The 26,260-nt window shown below is 35.0% G+C and overlaps 1 protein-coding gene across 2 annotated transcripts in view; it reads left to right on the top strand.

Annotated features, from left to right (window-relative positions):
• Positions 1-3,928: 3,928 nt before the first annotated feature.
• Syde2 (synapse defective Rho GTPase homolog 2) overlaps positions 3,929-26,260 on the top strand; it is a 41,297-nt gene continuing 18,965 nt past the window's right edge. The window contains exons 1-4 of one of the 2 annotated variants that reach the window (XM_078026632.1): positions 3,929-5,527; positions 13,140-13,835; positions 19,953-21,055; positions 24,809-24,935. In XM_078026632.1, coding sequence (XP_077882758.1) covers positions 4,204-5,527; positions 13,140-13,835; positions 19,953-21,055; positions 24,809-24,935 — 3,250 coding nt within the window. In that variant the 5' untranslated portion in view covers positions 3,929-4,203. The remainder of the gene's footprint in view (positions 5,528-13,139; positions 13,836-19,952; positions 21,056-24,808; positions 24,936-26,260) is intronic. The other variant, XM_078026631.1, reaches the window with a different exon arrangement.

Below are 26,260 nucleotides of genomic sequence, written 5' to 3'. Positions count from 1 at the left end.
TTTTGAGATAGGGTCTCACTAAATTGCTGAGGCTGGCCTTGAATTTATAATCCTCCTGTCTTAGCCTCCCATGTTGCTAAGATTATAGGTATGTGCCACTGCACCCAGCCCATATATTCTGGTCTTGAAAAAGGTTTATCTGAGAGCTTTAGGTCAAAAGGATCCCTTTATATTCCCTTTGAAGTATTTAGTTATAGCTTATCTTACAATCAGGATGAAATTCCACATTGTGGTTCAATGAAAATAGATTTACAATTAAGTGGAAATAAAGAATTTAGTTCTAATAGCCTTGAAGAGGACTGCATTGAGAAAAAATTAAAATGTTCAACAAGCAGCTTTCCAATGTTCAGATACATTTGACAAAAAGCTCATAAAATATTAAACTTCTGGGAAGGTGATCAACTAAATAATTTATAAAAACAAAGGTTCAAGTCAGTGCAAGTACTATTACAGCAAATGCCTTGTCTCTATTTATGTTTAAGGAAATGCTGCAGGGGTGTAGTAATTTTGGTATCAGACAGAAAGGATTGAATTCTTCTTCCCTTATTATGGTTAACTTGAGCAAGTTACTCTACATATTACATGTATATGATAGGGAATCTGAAATATCTGTGAATATTCTAAAAAAGTGTACATTTATAAATGTTAGAGCACTCACATGCATACATATAGGAAAAGTCTCTTTGACTGGAGATAGTAATAAGTTATAAATTGCCACATATTGTTAATTATGAAACAGTAAAAATTGCTGTATGAAGAACATGCCATATATGTCATGACTCTCAGTGCAGTTTAGTACATGGTTTAGGCTAATGTACCTTTTACTCCTTACTGATGGAACTGCTTGTGAGATAGTTTAGGAAGAAAGAATTGGGCAAATGCCATAGTGAAACTTGCTTTTGGTTCCAGTAAGAGTATAATGGAAGACTGACACCAGTGAGACAAACACACTCTAAATGACCTAAAAAATAACTGTAACATACATAGACGCTTCCCTTCCATTGCTGTTAAACTTAGCCTTCTGCCTCAACCTGCCCTGCTTTTTTCCCCCTTCTCCCAGACTGAGTCAGTATTACCCCCTCCCTAGTTTGGCTCCCTGCCTTACTGAATCCCTACTATCCCATAGTTGTTATATCTTTTGTGACAGTGCCAACACACAGTTGTTAATTTGTGGGGCATCAAAATTATTTCCAAGTCATTGAAAAACAAGTATAAACACAGGAAGATGTATACTTATCCCCTAATTTTCATAGTAATCTGATGATTAGAAAGAAAATTGATATGTGAGAGAACAGGGCATAAATTGCTAAAATGAAAGATCTTGAAAGTATAGCTTATGTTCATATTTTGTTACTTTCTGAATTATGTATAATGTAAGTTCTGTGGGTACTATTTCCTTAGAATTATACTTCCACAAACTTTTTATTGAAATTAATGCACACATAGAAAAGTGGGATTTATATTTTTAAAATTAGTATCCATGACCACAAGTGCCTTGTTAATTTGTTGTGACTCAAAATGTTAAAATTGTGAATTCATGTGATGGAACATTCTCAATTTTAAAGTAATATCCAGTTTAGGTGTGGTGTGTTGCATCAGACTTGGTTTTGAGTAATACCTAGAAAAATGAATAGTATACTATACTGACTAATATTTTATAACTCCTGAACAAGTTGACAAGTTGAATTAAGGATGACGTTTAACCTAGACCTATTTATATATGTAAATATACATATGCAGCTTATAATGTTTTAAAAAACTCTATTAACTACAAAGAATGAAAAGATTTTGCAACAGAGTTGGAATGGAAACAATTTCTGAGATAGAGATCAAATTGTGTTTATAGACACCCTTACTGGCAGCTTTGTTATCAGTCATTTCCTGTGGGAATATTTTACTGGGAAACAATTTTATGCTTTGAGTATTCATTAAATAACCTTAGGTCCATGAGATGAAAATATTGTAGAATAATAAATATGAATGTATACACATTACAGTGTAACATTTCATAGTATTTTCCTAGATAAGAATTAAGATTATTTAACAAACTGTGTTTCTTATCCATCACTAATTTTTAAAACAACACCAATGAAGTATGGTCTAGTGGAGAGTTAGGCAATAGACTGGAAATTAAAGTCGTTTGTTTTCTTTAAATTAAAATTGATAGTAATTTGAAAATATTTATTCATCACAGACGGTAGGGCTACAGATGCAGTTCAGTGTTTGCCTATCAAGCTTGAGGCCCTGGGTATGATCCCCAGCACCACAGGAAAAACAAAACTTTTTTACAGTATTTAAGTACTAAGTAATTATTAATACAGTATTTAAGATGTTGTAGTTTGTGGAGAATACACTGATCAACTATAGTCTCTGCCCTTAGGGAATTTATGGATTTTCTTTTAAGGGAGGTAAGAAATGCACACAAATTATATAAAACAACAAACACATATCCTTCCTCCCCTGCTATAAATATACCAGAGGGTTGTGGTGCTGGGTAGGAATAAAACACTATTGGAGTTTGGAAGAACTTGAGATCATGTCCATCTGGGAGATCAAAGATGACCTCATAGTGAAGGAAACTGGAATGTAAAGGATCAGTAAGATTTTTGTAAATACAGATGCAGATAAAATTATTCCAGATGACAGACAGACTTGGTATTAAAGGTAGTATAAATCAAAGCAAATTTAGAGGGCAGAGCCTCTGATGCAAACAATAATACAACTTACACAGGGAAATAAATAGTTATGAAGTAAGGTAAATTAGGGCCAAGTTATTTTCTTTCACTCAGTAACATTAGCATTTATTTATTCTTGAGTACCTACTAAGTGCAGGTACTGTGCAAGGTGTTAGGTACATTTATGAGTAGTTTAGACAAGAGCTCTTTCCAATACATAAAAATTAAGAGGTCTGAAATCTTATTTGGTGGTGACTGATTTTTCTATCACTGATGGATCAATTAATTAATATGTGGCAACAAGAACTTCTTTAGTTTAATAGTGTTATACTGATCATGGGATTTGATATTTGGGGGAGCTGGTATTTCCAAATTACATTGTTTCTCGATTTCACTTCAATTGTGTTTCAGCCCAACATATGAATTAAAATAAAGGTAATTAAAAAATAATTGAAAGCTGCAAACTTGTATTTTTAATTTGGTAGGCTTGGAGGCGGGCTGATGGGGGACACCATTAAATTTGTTGGTCCATTTTGCCAGTTTTGATTATCTAATAATTAATGCTGCAGCATGCACTAATTAAAAAAAAAGGTAGACTTAAGAAACCTGTGGTGATTTTTTGGACAATTTTTTTTTTTTTTTAAATACTGGGGATTAAATCCAGCGGTGCTCTACTACTGAGTCACATCTTGAGACAGGATTTTGTTAAACTGCTTATGGCTTAGCTAAGTTGCTGAGGTTGGCCTAGAATTTGCGATCCTTCTGCCAACTTCCCAAGTTGCTATGATTACAAGTGTGCACCAACGTGTTCGGAAACAAAAGGAATTATTGAAAAGGAATCGCTGCAAATTTCCTTTCAATATCAAGACCTCTGTGCGGTTAACATGATAGGATCATTTCTAGAACACACTGCACTAAGTGAGATACACCTGCACTCTTACTTTGTCCGTCAAAACAATCTTTTTGTTTTCTCTCAAGCTAGGACTTGCAGTATCTAAGACACTCCTCGAGCAGTGGTGGCAATGGGGAGGGGCTGGTGAAGGTGGCGGGGTAGCAGCTGGGAGAGCACTTTCCCTTTCTTTGGTTAAAACTTTGGAGCTGCCAAGCCCAGATGCACCTTCCGGCTGGAACTTTTTTTTACCCCAACTTCCACTCACAGCTCTCCAAGCGTCGCGTGCGGTAACTCCCGCTTCCCTCCGCGGTCTTTAGCTCAACCCCAACCCACCGCCCTCCGCGCGCCCCCGGAATCTACCTGCCGCGCGCCCACCTCGGGAACGCAGCTCTGCGCCCCGGGCCCGCGCCCCATTGCGGCCAGTCCCTCCGGGGCATGCGCGCTGCGGCGCTACCGCCCTCCCCCACGCCTTCCCGCGGCAGAGTTATGCCAAGTATGTGAGGAGCCGGCAAGGGCCAGCGCCGGTCATGGGGAACTGCCGCTGCCGCCGCCGCCTCTGTGAGCGCTACTTTCTCCACAACGGGGCTCCGACCTCTCCCCGCGACCCGGGCGAGCCCAGTTGCTGAGGAGAAGGGGATGGCGGACCCTCTGAGGAGGACTCTGTCCAAACTCCGGGAGAGGAAGGGTCCCCGCAGCGCCGGGGGGCTCGGATTCCGGGCAACCGCTGCAGCTGCGGTGGCGGCCTCCTCCGCAACCCTAGGAGACACCTGGTGTGCCCAGGACTGCCCCCCATGCGAGCACGCCGGCGCAGCTGGGCCAAGCTGGAAGCAGCCCACGCCGTCACCTGAAGCGCGCGGCGCTAGAGGGTCCTCGGCGCGGTCGGGGGCGCTCGCCCCTCGGCCGCGCAGCGGGCAGGCGGTCCCTCTCCCGGGTCGCGGGCTCGGTCACGCCACTCTGCACGCCGCGCTGAGCTTCGAAGGCAGTGGAGAGGAGGAGGAGGATGACGACGCCGACTACAATGCCGACTACTACGAGAACCTGCCCGGCGGCTCACAATCCGTGGCCGCGCCAGCGCCTGAGGGGGCGGAGGCGGAGCTGCGGCCCCCGCCTCCCCCTGAGGCGGGCTCCTCCTCGGGGGCGGAGGGCGGCCGCCTGGAGACCGGCAGGCTGCAAACCCAGTTGCGAGAGGCCTATTATCTGCTGATCCAGGCCATGCACGACCTACCCCCTGACTCAGGCACGCGGCGGAGCGGCGGAGGGTTGGCGGATCGCAGTTGCCTCGCGGGAGCCGGGGCTCCTGGCCAGCTACCTTTCCCCCGCGGCGCTGCGGACTGCAGAGCCTGCCCCGGAGATTGGGAGTTGGGAGGCGGCGACTGCCCTCCGCAGCAGGTGTCCCCGCCCTGGTCGCCTCCGAGGGAGCCTGAGGGAGTCCGGCCTCGGACTCCTCGAATGAGGCTGTCCTGCAGCAGAAGCCTTGAGAGCCTCCGGGTGGGCTCCAAGCCTCTTCCTTTACAGCGGTGGCCGAGCGACAGCTGGATCAGGTGCGGCGAGCGCTGGGACCCAAACGAGTCCCCGCCACGTGGAGGCGGGATGGAAGGCTGGAGCGGGGGCAGCACCCGGGCCGCAGCATCCACTGGCCTCTCGTCTCCGGGCTCCAAGGACCTCGGCAGCTCCTCGAGAAGTCCTTTCAGGCATCCTGCGGGGCCCTCTGTGATCCGCAGTGGTCAAGAAGACTGCCAGGAGGGCTCCCCCACCCTGAAGCCGTCCTCAGTCACAGTCAAGAAGCTGCAGAAGTGGATGTACAAAGGTCGCCTGCTGTCCCTGGGAATGAAGGGTCGCGTTCGTGGGACACCTTCTAAAGTCCCGGTGGCGCAGTCTACTTCTCCTAACCTGGGCACTTTGAAAGTGCATGAAAACCCCATCCTCTCGGTGCCTCCGGATCAAAGAATTACATTGACAGGTAGGATACTTTGCAGTCTGTTTGCTAGCACCGCAAGCCTTAGTGTTTACCCACCGCGCCTGTCTTTAGAGCCAAGAATAAAGTGTGTTTTTGCAGACAGATACGTGACTGTGCTAAAATAAGTGTCATGTAAGTGGCAATTTAGAGCGATTTCGAGGTTATTTAGTGTGATGCATTCACATTTACTCTTTTGCTTTCTTTTTTTTAGACCATGGCATGCAGATTTTTTTTTTTTTAATTTCTTCTCCTAAAACTGGTGCGCCCACTCCCTTAGTACAATGAGTAAAGGTTAAGTTCGCCACAAGCTTTTCGTAGGTTGAGAGAGGGGCGGCGCTGCCTTGATTTTTTTTCTCTGTAGCTCCAGGCAAATCCGGAGACTTTTGTGGAGTTTGTGAATTTGAATTTGATCCAAGGTAGATTTTACAGGCTTCAGGAACTGTCATTTTACTCATTACTCCCTTTTTTCTTCTCTCTCTCAGACGCTTACACCAGACACACACACAACCACAACCCAAACAAACTAAAGGTATGAGTAATGTTTCTTTTTAGTCAGGTAGCATTTCACATCTTCTTCACACCAATAAACTCCAATGAGGTGAGTGATGTTTTTATTGTGGAAAATTGGAAAATCAAGGATAGTGGTATAGTAATCAAAAGAAAAATGTCCATAAGGTACTTTAAAAAAAATTTCAGGCACTTAAAATTATTTGTAAACTTATAAACTATTCATATTAGAAGTAAATTAGTTTTTTGAAATGTATAATGTTCTTATATCATTATGCTCCCTATTTTGAATGTGCATGGTTTTCAATTATCTCTGGAGGTTTAGGTTATCAATTCTAGGAATCTCTTAATTATGTTATAAATAACAAATATTCTTTTGTTATTTACAAAAGAACAAAACAACATGGCTTTTTGAACTACATTTAAAATATAAAAATCTCAGTGAACATAAAAACCTACGTGTTAGTAATATTTTTAAAAACATTAAGTATTGAAATGTAAAATGTAGTCTTAGTATTTGTGGTAAGAATTACAAGTGCCCAGGATTGGGTTAATACACATTAACCATTGTACAGACAACAATGAGAAGAAACAAAAATTTAACAACTTTTAATCAAGCAATGATGATAAATCAAATAATTCATTTAAATTATATGCAAAGTTAAATGTTTTTTGGATCTTTAAGTCTAATGCCTGTCAAACTTTATCCTCAAGTTTAAATATTCTGTTTCACTTAAATAAAATAAATAGTAGAATGTCTTTGTGAAGACAGGTTTACTTTATACTACATTCACATTAAAATGTGCATTTCCAGGAATAAAATATTTGTAATCACTTATTATACTTTATTACCACATTAGTTTTACTTCTTTTGAACTTGGTTCATTAACTCTTTGTATGATAGTTAAATTTCAGCCATAATCAGAAACCTGTATCTTTAGTCAAATGCTTTTACCCTTTTGTTGCAGAGGTAAAATATTTTAATGAAGGCTTTTAATGCCTTCACTAATAAAGGAGTTAACAAATGAAAATATTTCCTTTAAGAATGAATGCAGTGAATTTTTTATTAAGACTGTAATTATGAAAATGCTAACAACTTTAAAAGAAATTAAAATGAAATATTAGAATTTCTTTGTGATAGTATTTTATTTTATAAGAACTCTAAGCAAAAGCTATCATAATCTTTGATTTAAACAACTTCCTTTCACATCATGAATTCATCTTTTAGGAAACATGAAAATAATTTGTGTAGTGTTTTTTTTATCTAATGTAGATTTGGAGAGTATTTGTAAAAAAAATTTTTTTTTAATGAAGGTTAGTTGGTTTTACTATAGCCATTCTGGGTAGTTTATATGATTCTTCTATAAATTTTAAACCTTTCCACCCCCAAATATGGAGATTTGACAACTATTACTTGAGAACAACAAAAGGATCATAAAGGTTAAGTAGTTTTTCTGAGATGTTTCTCCTGGCATATGGAATCAGACTCTTATGTGAGTTAAACCTCAGGTCTAATGACTGAACAACCCCTATTTATGTAAGGTAAAAAAGACTCCAGAGTTCTTTAGAGGTTTGTTGTATTACCATCAAATTGCTTGAATTGAGGAGATGGATGGAATTTTGACAAGGTGTAGAGGGATAAATAACTTCTTCAAAATTGCAAAGATGGGGGAATCCTAGAATAGGTTTTAAGACTTCTTGAAAAATTAATTACTATATTCATTTTAAATCTTTACCTTCAAATATTTGCTTACTTCAAATTGATATTGCTTAGATTCTGTTTTGAATCATGTTTTTGAATTGATGATGTAGTTAAGTGGTAGAGCATGTGCTTAGTATGCTCAGTCCTAGGTTCCATCCCCAGTCTCACCACAAGGGATTAAAAAAAATCATGTTTTTAAAAAAACAATTTGGACAGTCCAGATGAGGGAGTACATTCTTGGTTATATAAAAGATGTTAAGTATTCTAAAACGTTTGTATCATATTTTTTATGTAATATTACTCATGAGGATATTTTTCTCCCAAAATAAATATATTTGGGATTTATAACAGTATATAATGGGTTAGAGATATCTAATCTATTAGTTATTTTGAAATTTTTGAGACCATATGACAAATAGAAGTCAAAAGTGATTTTCTATTTTAATTTCTGTCTCCTACCAAGAACCATTAAAACTTTTGATGGTATAATAATGCTAATGATTTGATGCAGTTAAGTATGTTGTGTTCACAGATTGGCCAATTTGTTCTTAATTGAGATGGTTATTTAAGAAATCTAAAGTCATTACACATAGTAAATATTGTCAAGTTTCTGCAAGCCTTAAAGTTATGAAGGTATCTTAATTTATTTGCTAACAGTTCTTTATTAATATAAACATTTATAAATAAGTTTTGATTAGCATATAGTTCACAGAAATATATTCAGAAGCATCAGGTTGAGTTTTTTCAACTCTTTTTTTCTTTTAAAAATGATTAGCATACTTTGACTCCACTTTTCCTGCTATATAATCTCTGAAAGACATATATTACTTGACAGTCTTCTACCTTTAAATCTCTATATGAGTCTGCCATTGTGACTCTAGAGGCAAGTTGCCTTTTTTTGGAAGTGTGCCATGGAACGTTGGAGTTGCTGGTGGCTGGAAAACTTTTAGAATTACAAATTCAGCAGAAAGTAGTGTTGTGTTGATTTGAAAATCCTGTGTTTCTAGATCCATGATTCCCAAGAGATGCCTGTTTATTTTTTGGGAACCACCAAAGCTATTTTCTAGACTCTTAGTGTTCAAAGTATAGTTTACGATTTGAGAGCAGTGCTTTTCAAACTTAAAGTGCATATGGATTCCCTAAATCTTGTTAAAATGCTGATTTGAATAAGTGTAGTCTGGGACTTGATACTTTACATTTTTACAAAGTTCCAGTGTAGGTATATGACGCTGTTAGGCAGGCCACACTTTTTTTAAAAAAAATATTTTTTAGTTGTAGATGGACACAATGTCTTTATTTTTATATGGTGCTGATGATTGAACCCGGTGCCTCACACTTGCGCACCCCCCAGACCACACTTTTTAGTAGTGAGATTCTAGAGTTTTCATGTCCTCCAAAGTTTTTATTTTTATTTTTATTTTTTAGTACTGGAGATTGAACCCAGGGTCACCTGACTACTGAGCCACAATCCCAGTCCTATCTTTTTGTATTTTATTTAGAGACAGAGTCTTACTGAGTTGCTTAGTGCCTCGTTTTTGCTGAGGCTGGATTTGAACTCACAATCCTGCCTGCCTCAGCCTCCCCAGCTGCTGGGATTACAGGAGTGCACCACTGCTCCCAGCCTCCGCAAAGTTTTGAAAAAGCATTCTACCTTATTCTAGTACTTCATACTTACACCAACCTCTTTAGACTAAAGCACTTGAGTTCTTTCTGCTTCAGTCTTAACACTGCTTACGGTATGTGGTGATTTTGCAGTTCCCTTCATATTGGTCTCATTTTGCATTAATAAATATTAGATTTTGGAATCTGCAAAAGAGGAGGCCATATAGTAGAGGGTTAACATAATAGAGATTCTGAGTTTCTGGTCAGACTCTGCCCCTTTTACAGTCTTGTGACCTTGGGCAAGTTATTCAATTTTCTGTGGTCTCAGTCTTTAGGTTGAGGGGAAGAATAAAGATAATCCATTTGGTATTTCCCCTGGCATTTAGCTGTTATTATCCAGAGGAAGGCAAGCAGGGTTTGTGGAATATTGTTTTTGCACCAGATCATTAGGATTCTGGATGGAGAGTGAGAATGGAAGTTTAGGAGGACTGCCTTGAGCATTGGGAATTGAGCTAGATTATCCCCTTTAGGGGTACTTATTTATTCTGCTCATTTTTTCTTTTGTGCATCTTTTTCTTGCTTCTCTGGCTTTTCTCAGTTTCTTTAGTGAAACTAAAAACAGTCTCACAGTTTTCTTCTCTATTTTCTTGTCTCAAAAGCAAGCAACACAACTTGCTTAAAGTTTTTTATTGCAAGTTACAAGGGACAAAAAAGAAAAAGTGCTCCAATCGTTTTCATTTAATGCCTTACTTTCTTTTAGATTTATCTTGAAAGAGAGAGAATTTTAGGCCTAGATTCAAATATCTGATACAATGTTCATAAGAATACTTTTATTTAGATTTTTTTTAATATTTATTTTTTAGTTTTCGGCAGACACAACATCTTTGTTTGTATGTGGTGCTGAGGATCGAACCCGGGCCACACGCATGCCATGCGAGTGCGCTGTGGCTTGTGCCACATCCCCAACCCTAGCACCATCTCTTTATATTTTTTATTGTGAGACAGGATCTCAATAAGTTTCTGAGGCTGACTTTGAACTTGCAAACATACTGCCTCAGCCTCCTGAGTCACTGTCATATACCACCATGTCTGGCTTATAATTATTACTTTTAGTATTATACTCCAGTTAAATACTTGTATCAATAGAAGTATCACCTTGCTTGAATATGGGATGCTAGTAGCTTTATTTTCTTATTGCAGTTCTTTGAAGTGTAGTACAAGTAGACATATGTTTAAGGATCATTCACAATGTATAATACATCAAAAAACTCTGCTGTGACTCAAAGTAATGTATCTAGTTCTATAAAATTTTCAGGGCTAAAGAGCTGTCTGAGAATAAGATAAAATAAACTGTTGCTTATTTTATTTTTAGTCAGTGAGTTATTTAATTTTATAGCTTTTGCTTCAAATTTATACTTAGTGTCAAAATTATATATATACATTTACTTATAAATAACATCCTGTATAGGTCTGAAAGCTATTGAATAATAGCTTGAGATTTGGGCTTAAATGTAAAATTGATCTAGATTCAGTACACTTGGCAAAAGCATGTAATAACTGAGAATCCAGAAGCTTAAGTGATTCCTGAGCATGTGTTTGATTTTTAGTTGTTAAGTATAAAGTGTAAAGGAAATAGAACCAAAGAAAGACTCTAGAAAATCTTCACCTTTTCATTAATTAAATTAAATAATCAGTTCATGATGTTCGTTGAGTATTTGTTATGTTTGCTTATTCAATCCTGGGGGATGGAGATGGGTATCCCTTAGTGATAGCAGCCCAGGTATACTTCTATGAAGTTTAAAGTCAGAATTTCAGTACTGCCCCTTCCTTTTACCAATTTGGTGGTTTTGACTTTTTTTTCCCTATTATTTTATAGATTTCCGAATATTTATCAGCAGCCATATTGTTGTTGTTACTGGGGATTGAACTTAGGGGCACTTAACCACTAAGCCACCTCCCCAGCCCTTTTTGTATTTTATTTTGAGATAGGGTCTCACCAAGTTGCTTAGCGCCTCAATAAATTGCTGAGGCTGGCTTTGAACTTGCAATCCTCCTGTCTCTATCAGCAGTCATTTTGTATTGTAAATGTGATGCTATCCCATGTTGAAAGAGGGTCACCTGCTTCCCTGTTCTTAATGGGTAGCATGATATAGAGAAAGGGGTAAACGTGGGTTTTAGGGTTAGGTTTAATTTTGAATACTAGGGACTTGACCATATTCCTCATATTTTTCAATAATATGATAATTATACTTATTAGATTGTTGTAGAGGTAAAATGAGGTTAGGGACTTTCTTATTGCTTTATTTCTAGAACATAATAGTTACTTATTTGATGAGTGAGTAAATTGCAGACATAGTAGGAGTTCATGGAGCTTCTTTCCCTTCTGTAACTAATTGAACTTGAACCCCAATTAGTGTTTAAGATTGTTATGTTTTAATTAATCTGCTTGGTTAGGTAGATGTTTAGGAGTTTAAAAAAGACAAGGGCTTTTTTTTTTGCATTATTAAAGATTTTTCTTTCAGTCGAAGAGAGGTTACTAAACATCTTGTTATGTGTGAAACTAATTTTGTTATTAAGATTCTCATAGCTTAATGTGCTTATCACTGTTATTACATCTTTTAAAAAAATTTTATTTAGTTGTAAATGGACACAATACCTTTATTTTATTTGTTTTTATTTTTATTTTAATTTTCATGTGGTGCCAGGTATCAAACCCAGTGCCTCATGCATGATAGGCAAGTGCTCTACCATTGAGCTACAACCGTGGCCCCCCACATCATTTTTTATTTGTGGTAACAGTAAGATGAATCAACCATGTACACAACCAGAATAGCATAAGGCCATAATTCCATAACTTAAAAACCTAACATGGTCTTAGATTTATACAGATGTGGTTTTTATTACATATGTGTAGTGAATTATTATTATTATATTTAGATTATTCACTATCAGTGAAGGGTAAGTGAAGTTGCTTCACACCCCTCTTTGGAGGCATAAAATTTTTCCTTTTTAGATGAAAATAGTGTTATATGTATATTTTTAGGGTATTTTCACATTGGATTAACCTGTATATTATCTTGAGTATTTGAGTAGACTATAAATTTCTTATGGGGCAGGGATTATTTTGTTCATTATTTATCTGCTGCCTAAATTTGCATCTGGCCAGTAGTAATAATAGCTGTTGTGCTTACTGTGAGACAGCATGGTTGGTTGTAATCAGCCTCTTTAAGAGATCTTAATTTCAATTTTTGCTCCAGCTATATAGAACTCAAACTTTGCGTAAGATACTACTGAGCTGTATGGTTAGGGAACCAATGTTATGTTGAAATTTTAATAGGTAAGGTATACTTTTTTGTTAGGTTAGTGAAAGTAAATCTCTGTGTGAAAATTTAGGAATATTACTTATTCTTTCTAATGACTTTGGTCTAGTAATAGTGAGTTGGAAATTATTCAAATATTGATTAGTCATACTGTGTACAAAGCATTCTATATAAGCTTTTTATAAAATTTGTTTTGCTTAGGGTAAGGCTTTGTTAATCCTGTAGTTTTTTAATAAAAGCAGTATCAGAATTTGCATATTCTATTTCCTAGAATTTTATGACACCTATACTAGCAGTCTGATTTCTAGATAATGGAAACCATGTTTTGGTGGAAAATCCAAAATTTTTCTGGTTTGATTTTGTTTTTTTTGTGATTAATATTACTTTTCTATTTTTAAAAAATTTTAACTACTGGTTTGAAGTGACATATATTTCCTGGTATATTAGGCATTATATTCTATCTTTTTTTTCTTCTTTGAAACAGATTTATTTGAAAATGTCTATGGGTCTTCAATGAAAAGAAGAGAATCTGAAGATCTGAAGGATAATATTGAATTCAGAGGTCATAAGTCACTTAACAGTATCACTGTTTCAAAAAAACGAAATTGGTTATATCAAAGTCCTCTGAGATCTTTTAATCTGGAAGAAGAAAATAGGAAATGCCAAGATAGGAGTCATTTATCTATCTCACCTGTATCTCTTCCTAAACATCAGCTATCACATCCTTTCCTCAAATCATCTGAAGAATACTGTACATATATGGTGTGTAATGCTACAAACTCTTCATTATCAAGAAACTGCTCTTCAGATTTTAATGAGGAAAATGATGCAGATGATGAAGGAGAAATATGGTACAATCCCATTCCTGAGGATGATGACCTTGGGGTATCAAGTGCCTTGAGTTTCCATGAGCCAAACCCTGCTCTTCTGAAGTTTCCTGCTGTCAGTTTGAGCATATTGTCTAGGAGTGACCCTACAAAAGCAGAGCAGCCCATTGAAGATCCGTTGTGCTCTTCTGAACACAAAGGTGATACTCAGACCACTCAGTCAAATGAAGTGAATCCTATAGATTCCATCCATTCCACAGAATGTATGCAGCAGTACACACAAAGGTTAAGACACAAGACACAAGAAGGTTTAATGGTGGAGGATAGTCCGATATTGAAATCTCCTTTTGCAGGTAAAGATGATCATAGATCTACCTTTTCTTTCTTCTTTTTCAATTCTTTCACAGTTGCTAACTATAGAAGAAAGCATATTATATTCATGTACTTTCTGTATAAAGTGAATATATTTAAAAAATAAAGAAAATCAAAGAGGTTTATAAATACTTTATATACATGGTGTTTTAATTATTTTTATCACAGACTTGATTTTGTAATGTAGTATGTGATATGATTTAGTATATTTATCCTTTGAGACTTATGATTGCTTTTCTCTTCGTTGAAAAGAGTGAAGTCATGGGGAATAGAAGAAAAAGATATATTCTTTATGTAAGTCTAATTTTTTGCTTCATTCATTCATTTCCCATACATGGCCTGGCCAAAGCTGAAAAGTTGTCTTTTCAGTGTACCAGTAGTCATTAGATTGTGTTCTTATGCCTAAGATTTCTCATGAGCAAAGGAAAGGAAGGAAAAAAAAAGAGAGAGATTAAAAAGGTGCTACAATAGTTATAGAACCCCAAAAGGAAATAATTGAAGTTTAATATATATTAGGTTGAACCATAAGAAATTGCTGATATTCAACAGTTTTTGATCTATTAAAAAAAAGCATTTTATATAGTTGAACTTAATGGTTTTGCTCTTCCTTGTTTGCCTTCAGTTTTATGATATGCTTCTGTTCTAGACATACTCCCCAAGAAACAGCATGAGTCACCTTTGGTTGCAAATATCAAGTGTTGGATAGAAATTAGTTATGTTTTATATCAAGTCATTTTAATTTATAGAATTTCAAATGATGCATAGTATTTGAAGATGTGTGGTGTAGTAGATGCTGTCGGTGCATATGTATTGGGTTTTATTACTTACTACTTGAATGAAGGAAGCCTTTTTCTACTCTGCACAGTATTTGCATCTCTACCTAAGGACTTTCTTTGAAGTCAAGGAAGCTCTCTGCAGGGCAGCCTTGGAGTATTCCTCAACCAGTTACTGACAAGTTGGTATAGGACTACCCCAGCTCTCTTTTCTCTTGGGTGGGTAATTATGAGCAGATTAATCTTCCTAGAGTTTTCTCTTGAGATTAAGCTCCAGTTGCTCATAGTGATAGCAAGCTTGATGTTCATCTTGAATTTCCCCCTGAATTTTCTCACTTCTTTGATGGGATTTCTGAACTTTGCAAATTAAGTGTTTGAATTTGAATCCTTTTCTCAGCGACTTGGGGAGGCCCAGTAAATGTTATATTAAGAGAAAAAGTGAATTATGAAACTGTGTACTATATGTTGACAATTTTGAAAGAAACATTGAAAGCCATACTGAAAATGTTAATGGAGTTTTCGTTGTGGTTAGTTTTTGTTTCTGGGTATTGTGATTGAAGGTAATCAAAAACATTCTTCTTTGTGCATTTCTAATTGTAGACTCAATTCTATAGTAAATATGTGTCTTTTGTAGTATGATGGAAAGAGAAATAAATACTAAATAAAATAGTAATTTGGAATACAGATTATGATCAGGGTAGAGTGTGAGAAAAGGCTATAGTATCACAGATAGGGATGGATGTGGAATGTTATTGAGAAGGCAAGAAGATAATAAGGACAAGAGCTAAGTTAGAAAGGTAGCATCTATAAAGTGACATACACTTTAATATAATTCCCCTGAAACTAATTTTTATTTCAGCATTCCCCTCCTATTACCTTCTTTCCAATTCTTATTCTCAGTTTAAGATCTTACTTTATATTTCATTGAGAAAAATGCAAATAAATAGAAAACTCCCACTTCTCTCACCATAACATTGACTGCCCTCACTGAAATTTGTAATCTTATGATATATTTTCTTTCTTATTACTATGGATGCTTTGTCTATGCTTTTAACTACATCCAGCCCACCTTCTACATGCCATCCTTTTTAAAAATCAATTAATTAATTAATTCTAATCGGGTATATAAGACAGCAGAATGCATTTTGATTCATTGTACGTAATTGCAGCACAACTTTTCATTTCTCTGATTGTACACAATGTGTGACATATCATATGTGCAGTTATACGTGTGCCTAGGGCAATGGTGTCCATCTCATTCTACCATATTTCCTGCCTCCATGCCTACCCTCCTCTCCCTCCTCTTTGTCCAATCAAAATTCCTCCATTTTTCCCATCCCCTGCTCTCTTGTGGATCAGCATCCACTTATCAGAGAGAACATTTGGCCTTTGGCTTTTTGGGAAAAAACAGTTTAAAGTGAAGTAAACTGATTGGCTTACTTCGCTTAGCATGATATTCTCCAACTCCATTTATGTACCTGCAAATACCATAATTTTATTCTCTTTTAATGCTGAATAGTATTCCATTGTGTATGTATACTAGTTTCTTTATCCATTCATCTATTGAAGGGCATCTAAGTTGGTTCCACAGTTTAGCTACTGTGAATTGAGCTGCTATAAACATTGATGTGGCTGTGTGTGCTATTATAGTATGCTAATTTTAAGTCCTTTGGATATAGACCAAGGAGTGGGATAGCTGGGTCAAAGGGTAGTTCCATTCCAAGTTTTCTAAGAAATCTCCATACTGCTTTCTAGATTGGTTGCACCAATTTGCAGTCCCACCAGCAGTGTATGAGTGTGCCTTTTCCCCCACATCCTCACCAACACTTGCTGTTATTTGTATTCTTGATAACTGCCATTCTGACTAGCATGAGATGAAATCTTAGTTTTGATTTGCATTTCTCTAATTATTAGAGATTTTGAACATTTTTTTCATATATTTGTTGACTGAGTGTATACCTTCTTCTGAGAAGTGTCTGTTTAGCTCCTTAGCCCATTTATTGATTCAGTTATTTGTTTTTTTGCTGTTAAGTTTTTTGAGATCTTTATTATATCTTGGAGGTTAGTGCTCTATCTGACATGCATGTGGCAAAAATTTGCTCCCAAAATGTAGGCTCTCCCTTCACCTCATTGTTTCTTTTGAGAAGAAGCTTTTTAGTTTGAGTCCATCACGTTTATTAATTCTTGATTTTATTTCTTATACTAAAACTAATTTTTTAAAATGTTTGTGGCATATTATGATCTTAGACTAATAGACATAATTTTTTTTTAAAAGTATGGAATGACTAATATTTATGTCTCCTTTCTTACCATCATTCTTTTAAACATGTAATTCATATCTAATAAGCACAATCCTAAACTGATCAAAAGAATACAGTTTAGTATATGTCTTTTTTTTTTTTTTTTTTTTTTTTTAGTTTGGTAGCAAGGTTACCTAATGCGATCCGCTTTCCTTAGCAATATTGGCAGAATGATGTTGAGAAGTTGGTAGCTAATTTGTAAATATTTTAAATATGAACAGCAATTTAAAAAATCATCCTAACATAACTGTGACTTGTTTTATGCTTATTAACTTCCAGGTAAATATTGCAATCAGATTGGTATAGATGGATTGATTGATTTTGTGCTTTTTTCTTTATATATTCATCTTGCATTGTTATATGTAGATTAATATTATTGTTTCTCAAGTTTTACTGAGTTTAATTGAGTTGATGGGCCCTAATTCATTTGACTGTTTTTCTGGTATTTGGTGTTAATAGATTGTGCCCACAGCTATTGCAGTAACCTTTCATCATGATCATTTTTGCTTCTTTTGGATTTATTTACTAGTATCATTATTGGGTGTTTATGGCTGGTATTTGCTATTGTTAATTTCTGTATTGTATTTTCAAAAAGGTTTACAAATTTACAGGGCAAATAATAATTGGTTGATTGATGCCTTCATTTATTCAACAAATGTTGAGTTCATGCTTTGTGCCGTTACTGTTCCAGGTGTTGAAGGAGTGCATCATTTTCTCTTGACTCAAGCCTGGTACATAAATTTCTGTTTAAGGATTTTTTTTTTTTTTTTTTTTTTTTGTGTGTGTGTGTGTGCGCGCGCTTGCTGTATATAGCCATTCTGTGATTTGATTAGTGTAGCTCTAGTTTAATTTTAAAGGATTGTGGAATTTGGTAATATTTCAGCTGTTGGATTTTATTAAAACAAAAAGCCTTTGTTTTAATAAATACACTTTTGTCTATAATAGAAGTTGCTAACATGTACAGTATTTCATTTTAACAATTAAAGACTTCAGTTGGAATTATTTATTTACAATATGTAAAAGGAGTCAGTATGTTAAATTCCTTAGCAATTTAATAAAATCTACAACAGTTTAATATACTGGTTGGTTTTCCTAGGCTGTGACAAAATAGATTAATGTTTGTAAAGCAGGACCCTGATTTCTGTAGAATGTTTTAAACAAGTAAGCCAGTAGAATTGTGCTGTGATTTGCAACATAGAGGATGCTTTGTCCAGTTTATCACACACTTTATTTCTTAATAGCTGTTTACCAGAAAGGCCCAGGAGGCATACTTAAAATAGTACTCTGTCTATAAAGAAACTAATTCTCTGTGTGGACCCACAGAGTGAGTGGAGGGAGAATATTATATTAATACTTTAAAGAAAGGTCATTTAATTTGTTGATTTTTTTTATAGATTAACTTCTGATTTTGAAGTTATTAGATCTTCCTCTATAAGAATGGTTATATGAAAAAAAGTTGAAAAAATTTATATAATTGGGATTAGATTGCTTCTTTACAGGAAAAGTTAGAATTTATGTATCAGGTTTTAGAAGATTTTAAAAAACTTTCTTTATTTATTTATATGTGGTGTTGAAAATTGAACCCAGTACCTCACTCATGCCAAGGAAAGCACTCTACCACTGAGCCACAACCTCAGCTTTAGAAGATATTTTTAATCTGTATTATTAGTTTGAAAATTTACTAGGAACAAGTACAAATTTAAAAATTAAATGTATTTTTTAAGCTGGGGAAGTTATGGAAAATTTTAATAATAGTTGAGAAAAAGTCTTTAAAATCTGTTTAATATGTATGGCTGGACAAAAAAGTGTGTAGAAGAATGGAGGAGCTAAAAGTATAATATTTAAAAGCATAGACTCTGAAAACCAATGTTGTGGCTTGGATCCTGGTTCTACCACCTGCCAACTTTGTGATCTTAAATTACTCAGCTCTGTGCCTGAGAGTCCTTATCTGGAGAATGTGGTGCTAATGGTTTTAACTCACAGGGTTACTATGAAAATTAAATAAGTGACTACACATATTAAGTAGCTCAATAAATGTCAGTTGGCATTGCTTAATCATAATGAAATATTAATAATTTATTAATATTAAACTACTTTTAGTATTATTTCCACCAAAATATTTGTAGTGGCTAATCTGTAATTATGTAGTTTAGGCTGATATTTACTTTATTTGTACTTGTAAAATACTTCTTAGTATTTTAAAAAAACTTTTTACCATAAACCTGAATAATTTTGACATTCAAAGAAGAATAAAGCCATTTTTGTATGGAGAAAAATTCAAAAGCATTTCTTGGTTTTACTGTCTATGAAAACTAAAAATTGCAAGAAAACTTATAACTCTGTTGCAGTTAAAGACCATAACTAACATTTGAAGTTGTGGAATTATTGTATACAAATAACACAGTAAGGAAGATTTCTTAACAGTTTTTAAAATTATTCAGTTACATTTATGATATTCAATATTCTGTTATTCTTGATTGACTAGATAGCTCTACATAAACTTTGGTGACACATTCTAATAGAATTTTAGAACAAGGAGCATCTCAGCTATCAAAATTACAAATTTATTTTGTTTTTAGCTTTTTAAAAAACTAGCTCTACTAAGTGGTAACATTTAGCTTTATAAGATTATAAATATAGAAGAAACGTTCTTATTAGCATAGCATTTCTAACATTTTAAAATAAGAAGCTTTCCTAGTTTCTAATATATAATATGCTCACTGGAGTATATTGTAGTGGGAAATGTTAAAAAGGAATCTGCATTACCCTTCCTCCAAGTCTTCAGAATAGCAGATGGAGAGGGAGATGCTTCTTTGTACTGTATACCATCTGGAGATCTTGATATTCTGCTTTGAACATGAAGATGAAGACTGATCTGAACTTCAAACTAATCTCCCCATTGAGATGAAACAGGGAAGTATTCCTATCCATGTGAGACCTTGTTTAGTTGATGGTTTATAAAATAGGAGTAAGAAAAATCAAAACATATCTTTCTATAATAATTTTTTTTCTTTCTTTTTTAAAGGTCCTGGAATCTTAGCTGCTACAAGTAGGACTGAATTGGGAGTTATGGAACCATCCTCTCCAAGCCCTAGCCCTGTGAAAAAAGGCAGTTCAATTAATTGGTCTTTACCAGATAAAATAAAATCTCCACGAACTGTGAGGAAACTTTCCATGAAAATGAAAAGATTGCCAGAATTTAGCCGAAAGCTAGGTGTTAAGGGAACCCTGAATTATGTAAATAGTCCAGATAATTCTCCTTCCTTGTCTAAATATAACTGTCAAGAAATTCATCATACTGTTATTTTACCTTCTGGAAACACTACCACAGCTGCCAAGAGGAATGTCATAAGCCGGTACCATCTTGATACCACTGTATCTTCTCAGCATAGCTACCAGAAGAAAACCTCCATGAGTTTGAAGTATTCCTGCAAAGGTGGTTACCTCAGTGATGGAGACTCACCTGAACTTATAACTAAATCTAACAAACATGGATCTGAAAGCAAATTTGGAAAAGGAAAAGAAATAATTCCAAACAGTTGTAGTAAAAATGAAATAGACATAGATGCTTTTAGACATTATAACTTTTCTGATCAACCCAAGTGTTCACAGTACATATCTGGGCTCATGAGTGTGCATTTCTATGGTGCTGAGGATTTAAAACCACCACGAATAGATTCAAAAGATGTCTTTTGTGCAATTCAGGTAGATTCAGTAAACAAAGCAAGAACAGCTTTGCTCACATGTCGAACCACATTTTTAGACATGGATCACACTTTCAATATAGAAATTGAAAATGCACAACATTTAAAACTAGTAGTATTTAGTTGGGAACCCACTCCAAGAAAAAATCGAGTGTGCTGTCATGGAACTGTTGTTCTTCCCACCTTATTCAGAGTGACAAAGACACATCAATTGGCTGTCAAACTTGAACCTAGAGGTCTTATCTATGTGAAAATGACTCTTATGGAACAGTGGGAAAATTCTCTTCATGGACTAGATAAAAATCGAGAATCGGTAATGTTTGGTGTTGACATTCAAAAAGTTGTAGAAAAAGAAAATGTAGGATTGATGGTGCCACTCCTGATACAGAAATGTATTATGGAAATTGAAAAGAGAGGCTGTCAGGTATATTTCACTGCATTTTTCTACTATCTCCTTTATTGATTGATGAATTGATTATAAGTCTGATTTTGAGTCTTGGGGGAAGGAATTGAAGGTAAGGTAAAAAAATAGTTTAGACATTTTCCTATTTCTGTTGTTTATTTTATTACATCACTGTTTAGAGTATAATTCATTACCTTAACCTATGTTATCAGTGATTTCAGAGCTTACTAGATCAGAGCTTATGTTGTGTTACAGAACTACATGGGTTTTATAACTAGGCATCACGATTGCTTTGTAAGTGCAATGCTAGGAAAAGCTAAAGCTGATAACATGGTTTGACAGTTTATGACAGAAGGTTCTAATACTGAATCCTATAAACTTGTTCACTCCTCACATTAACTCTATCCACTTTTTCCCTACTCTTAATAGTCCCGTTCTTAGAAAGTCATATAGCATGTAGGATGAGGAGAGTTCTTACTTATAAGAACACCTCTCATTTCCTTTTAAATAAGAAAGGAAAGGCAACCTATTAAAAGAAACAAACAAACAAACAAAACTCTGGCATTATTTGCAACAAAGTATGTAACAATCTTAGCCAGTTAATATACCTTGTCTTTCTTTATGTTCATTTATAGGTATGGAGTATGACAATGAAAAACAGTATATGACTGAGGATATTATTGAGATATAAAAAGTATTTATATTAATTTTTGACACATAAATTCTTGTGATATAATAAGAATCATAATGTTCTGAGATAATTCTGCTTTAGTCACCCAAATTTACATTGACTCAAAAGACAATAAGGGTAAATATCATGAAATCTGAAATATTATGTGTTCATTTAAAACATCTCACCTTGAACTTAATGTGGAAACTATACATTTGTGGAGTATTGTCTTAAGATCCAGAGGACCTGGATTCTGGTTTCTCTACTGTTATTACTTAACTGTGTGATGTTGGGCAAATCAGTTAATCCTTATGGGTCTTATTTGCTTACATTTATAAAAATGGATCCAGTCATTTCTAATGATAAGAGGGAGGTCATCTAAATTTTATACATAATTCTGTCTCTAGTATGTGTTGTTGATGTGAGAGTGAGGACTTGACTTTACAGTCCATTTTTTTTCTCTTAATTACTTTTCTTTCTTAAGCTTCTCTTTTTTTTCCTCCATTCCCCCTGCCCCCCCCACCTCAGTTAGTATGCAGAAAGTTCAGAGATGGGGCAGACTTTAAAGCTAGTTATTAAGCAGAAAATTTTACAATTGAATATTATAATAAGTAACTCAAGTGACATTGTATTTTACAGTTTATTTTTTGAGATATAAAGAGCAGGTATGTGAAGACTGTTAATTACTTTTTTGAGCACTAAGAAAACATTTCTAGCAATGCTTTTTATTTCTTTACTGAAAAATTCTAAAAAGGTTTATTTTAAAGATTTCCTGCAAACTAAAATGTTTTACAGTTGGGCATTTGAAACTATACTTTAAAATTTTTTTTTTAAATTGTAGATGAACACAATATCTTTATTTATTTATTATTATGTGGTGCTGAGGATCGAATCCAGGGCCTCACATGTTCGAGGCAAGTGCTCTACCATTGAGCTACAGTCCCAGCCCCTTGAAACTGTATTTTTTAAAATATTTTTTGATTTCTTTCCCTTGCTACTTTTCCACATATGTGTGTATGCTCGCTTGCGTGCATTCGCACATACAAGTAGGCTTCTTGTTCTACATTTTACAGGCTACCATGTTTCTTAAAGTTTATTTACCTTTTTGTCAGTTATTATTCTTGTTTTTTCACTGTGAAAATAAAGTTTTTATATTCATATAAAAATAGTTTGCGGCGTGGGCTTTTACATCATTTAAATACTTTGAATGCAGCTATATTATGTCTTCTGATTCCAGTGGGAAAAATTACTGATACTTATGGTTCATCCAGTATAGATTCTGGCTCTGATAGAGAAATTGAGCATGTACTTCATGAATTTGATTCAAGAAGTCAGCATTCTAAATTTAGGAATATATCCTAAAATGCCCTATCCTTGAAATACCTATATTCGATCTTAATTTCTTTATTCATCCATTTAAAGGCTATGTTGTAGTTCAGTTTTGGGAGGTAAAATGTTATGTTAATTTGTTGTCTACTGTTTTAAGTAGTACTTCCTTAAATTTGCTCTAGTTCATTTCCTTTTCAAGTTCAAGGAGGCATATCCTTATTATAGGATTTTATGACACTTAAATGTGCCTATACCACAAGGGCTATAATCAAGTTAGTTTCTTCTATTGTGGAAGGATTTTCTTTGAGCCTATTTAATAGCCTATCTAAATTTTTACCTTGTCTTTCTTGAGATGAGGCAACTAGCCTAACAAATGCTATTCTTAACATAAATGCATCAGGAATATAGTTAAGAGGAAAAACTTCAATATTTTTCCTAGTCCATGTTTCTTAGTTTCCCATATGTTGATCCTTTTGAATGTAACAACACTTTGCATTACTGTCTTGTACAAATAGTTTTAGTTTTTTTACTGTCTTTCAGTTAATACTTAGAGCTTATCATTTCAAACATTTTGGACAACATTTCCCTGCATCCATTATTGATACTTTCCCACATTAAAACCCATCTTCTCTGTTATAGTCTGTCAGGGTTTTTTTTTTTTTTCTTTTTTCTTTTGCTTTTATTAGTGGTATCAGTTTTTCCATACTTAAGAGGTTAAGTCACAAGTAAACCCAGAAATTTCATTTGAGTATACCTTCTTGTAGATCATTTATAACATTTTATAGTGATTCCTAGTTCAAATTCTTGAGGCTTTGCTTTATTTCTGTCTTGAAATAATTTCTTTCTCTATAACTCTTCCTTCAATTCAAGATGACTGAGATTTCTAAATAGTCTTTGATGTGGAAGTATAGGTGACAACCACTTATTTTCCTTAATATTCTTGAAGTTTATTCTTTCAAAGAACTCTTATAGGTCATTTAGGCTGTTTTTTTCCTTATAGCAACCATTTTGGTTTCTTCTCAGTGAATTTATAGTGAACTTCTTAAGACTTAATATTTCAGAATCTGTATGAACTGTTTTTTAAAAACAAATCTTTTATTGTAGGTTATTGGATTGAATAGTACTTATGCAACTTACATAAATTTTAAACTAGAGGTTTTATTTTATCTTTACTGTATTGATTAAATTTCTTCTGTTACGTTATAATCAATTTCATAAGTAAAATTCCCCCTAGTTTGGCTTTTATTTCTTCCTGAAAATCTTTTTGTTTTTTTTCCTTAGAAAACTTTATACAAATAGCATACTGGCTTCTCGTTTGAACTATATAACTATTTTATGAATAAGGAAACTGAGTCTTAAAGAGATTAAATAACCTGCCCAAGTTTACCAGTAAAGAGTGACAGAGGGGAGCTTTACAACTCTAAAACTATTGTTTAATTGTGGTATTGCATTATATCAGTCTAGGGCAAAAGATGTGAAATGGTACATGCTTGGTATTGAGATACTGGTTGGACAGTATGAAGAGAAGAGATTGCACCTCTTTCTTAAGATTACTGAGAATGCAGAAATCATAGTATATTGTTTGAAATGAAATAATAGGATTTTTTAAAACTAAACAACATTGTCTATGGTGAGACTTCAATAGCTGTCTTGGAGGTATTATAATTACATGCGATCAGAACAAATGTGATTGCTAAGTTTATGTGATTTATATTGTACTATTATATTGTTTTTTTATTAAATACAACATAATGTGGCCATAATTTTATTTCTAGGTAGTAGGCCTGTATCGATTATGTGGTTCAGCAGCAGTCAAGAAAGAACTTCGAGAGGCTTTTGAGAGGGATAGCAAAGCTGTTGTTCTATGTGAAAACCAGTACCCAGATATAAATGTAATAACAGGTAATTAATAGATTTTATTGTATGTACCAATTCTGGAAAGACTGTAGAAACGAGAATTGAAACACTATCGTAGCCTAAATTTAATGAGCTTTTTTTGGGTTTGTTTGTTTTTTAAGTCTTAGTTTCCTTCCTTCATAAACGCTACTTACTTACTGTGTTATTTTTTTTGTGGGGAGATATTAAGATATGGTTCCTGCTCTTAAATAGCCAGCAGATGATGAGGGGGGAGTAAGAATTACATTAAATTAACTGTAGTAGCTAGTAGATATCTACCTTCATAGAGAGATAAATAAAATTCCACAGGAGTTCAGTTTGACTGAAGCGTAGTTGATGTAAAAGGACATTGATTTTCTGATTTTAAAATTTTAATATATTTTCTAGGCAAAGGGGTCTTTCGAGTAGGGAAGTAGAGTCATTAAGGATTTGTTTTTAGGAATATTAATCTGGCAAGTCTGTATGTACTTGAAAATGAAGATACCAGAAGAAGGAAAATCAGGAATTTTTGCCAGTAGTTCTAGCAATGAAGTAATGAGGGATTGCAGCAGTAGAAATAGAAAAGCATAGAATTGAAAGGATGTGTTACAAGAGAGGGCCCCAGAAAAAAAGGATTTTGAAACCTGGTTGATTTGGTAACTTAACCATTATAGCAGAAAAAAGAGCTGTAAGAAGATCTGTGTTTGGTGGGGAAATATTGAGAATGATTATGAGTTTGGTTTTGGATATATTATATTTGAAGTAGTAGTAAGATCTAAAATGGATATATTAAGTGAAGTTGAAAGTGTTCATTTGCCACTAAAGAAAGGGTGTAGTAGAATTTGAGTTGTCCAGTCAAGTAGTCAGTATAACCACCAAGTAGCATTGAGAAGAATATACTTCCAGAACCTGTGAAAAGGACCAAGATACCCTTTTCTTTCTTTCTTTCCTTCCTTCCTTCCTTCCTTCCTTCCTTCCTTCCTTCCTTCCTTCCTTCCTTCCTTCCTTCCTTCTAAAAATGTTTTGTTTAGTTTATAAATGAACACAATACCTTTATTTTAGTTATTGTATTTTTATATGGTGCTGAGGATTGAACCCAGTGCCTCACATATGCAAGGCAAGTGTTCTACTGCTCAGCCCCAGCCCCAGCCCCCCTTTTCTTTCTTATAAATTTCTTAGGAATTTTAACAAATCAGAAATAATGATTACTTATTTTTTGTAAAGGAAGAGGCTTATCACTACAAAAATGAGATAATTTAAAAAATACATATGAAATGTTCTTACCTTGTTAACATGTAATTAACAAAACAAGTAAAATATCCACTTTATGAATTCATTAAGAGACAATTTTT

This window comes from Ictidomys tridecemlineatus, chromosome 11 (assembly GCF_052094955.1).
Source record: "Ictidomys tridecemlineatus isolate mIctTri1 chromosome 11, mIctTri1.hap1, whole genome shotgun sequence".
Lineage (NCBI taxonomy): Eukaryota > Metazoa > Chordata > Mammalia > Rodentia > Sciuridae > Ictidomys > Ictidomys tridecemlineatus.
The sequence above is the reverse complement of the archived record's forward strand: the minus strand, read 5'-3'. Positions and strand labels throughout refer to the sequence as shown.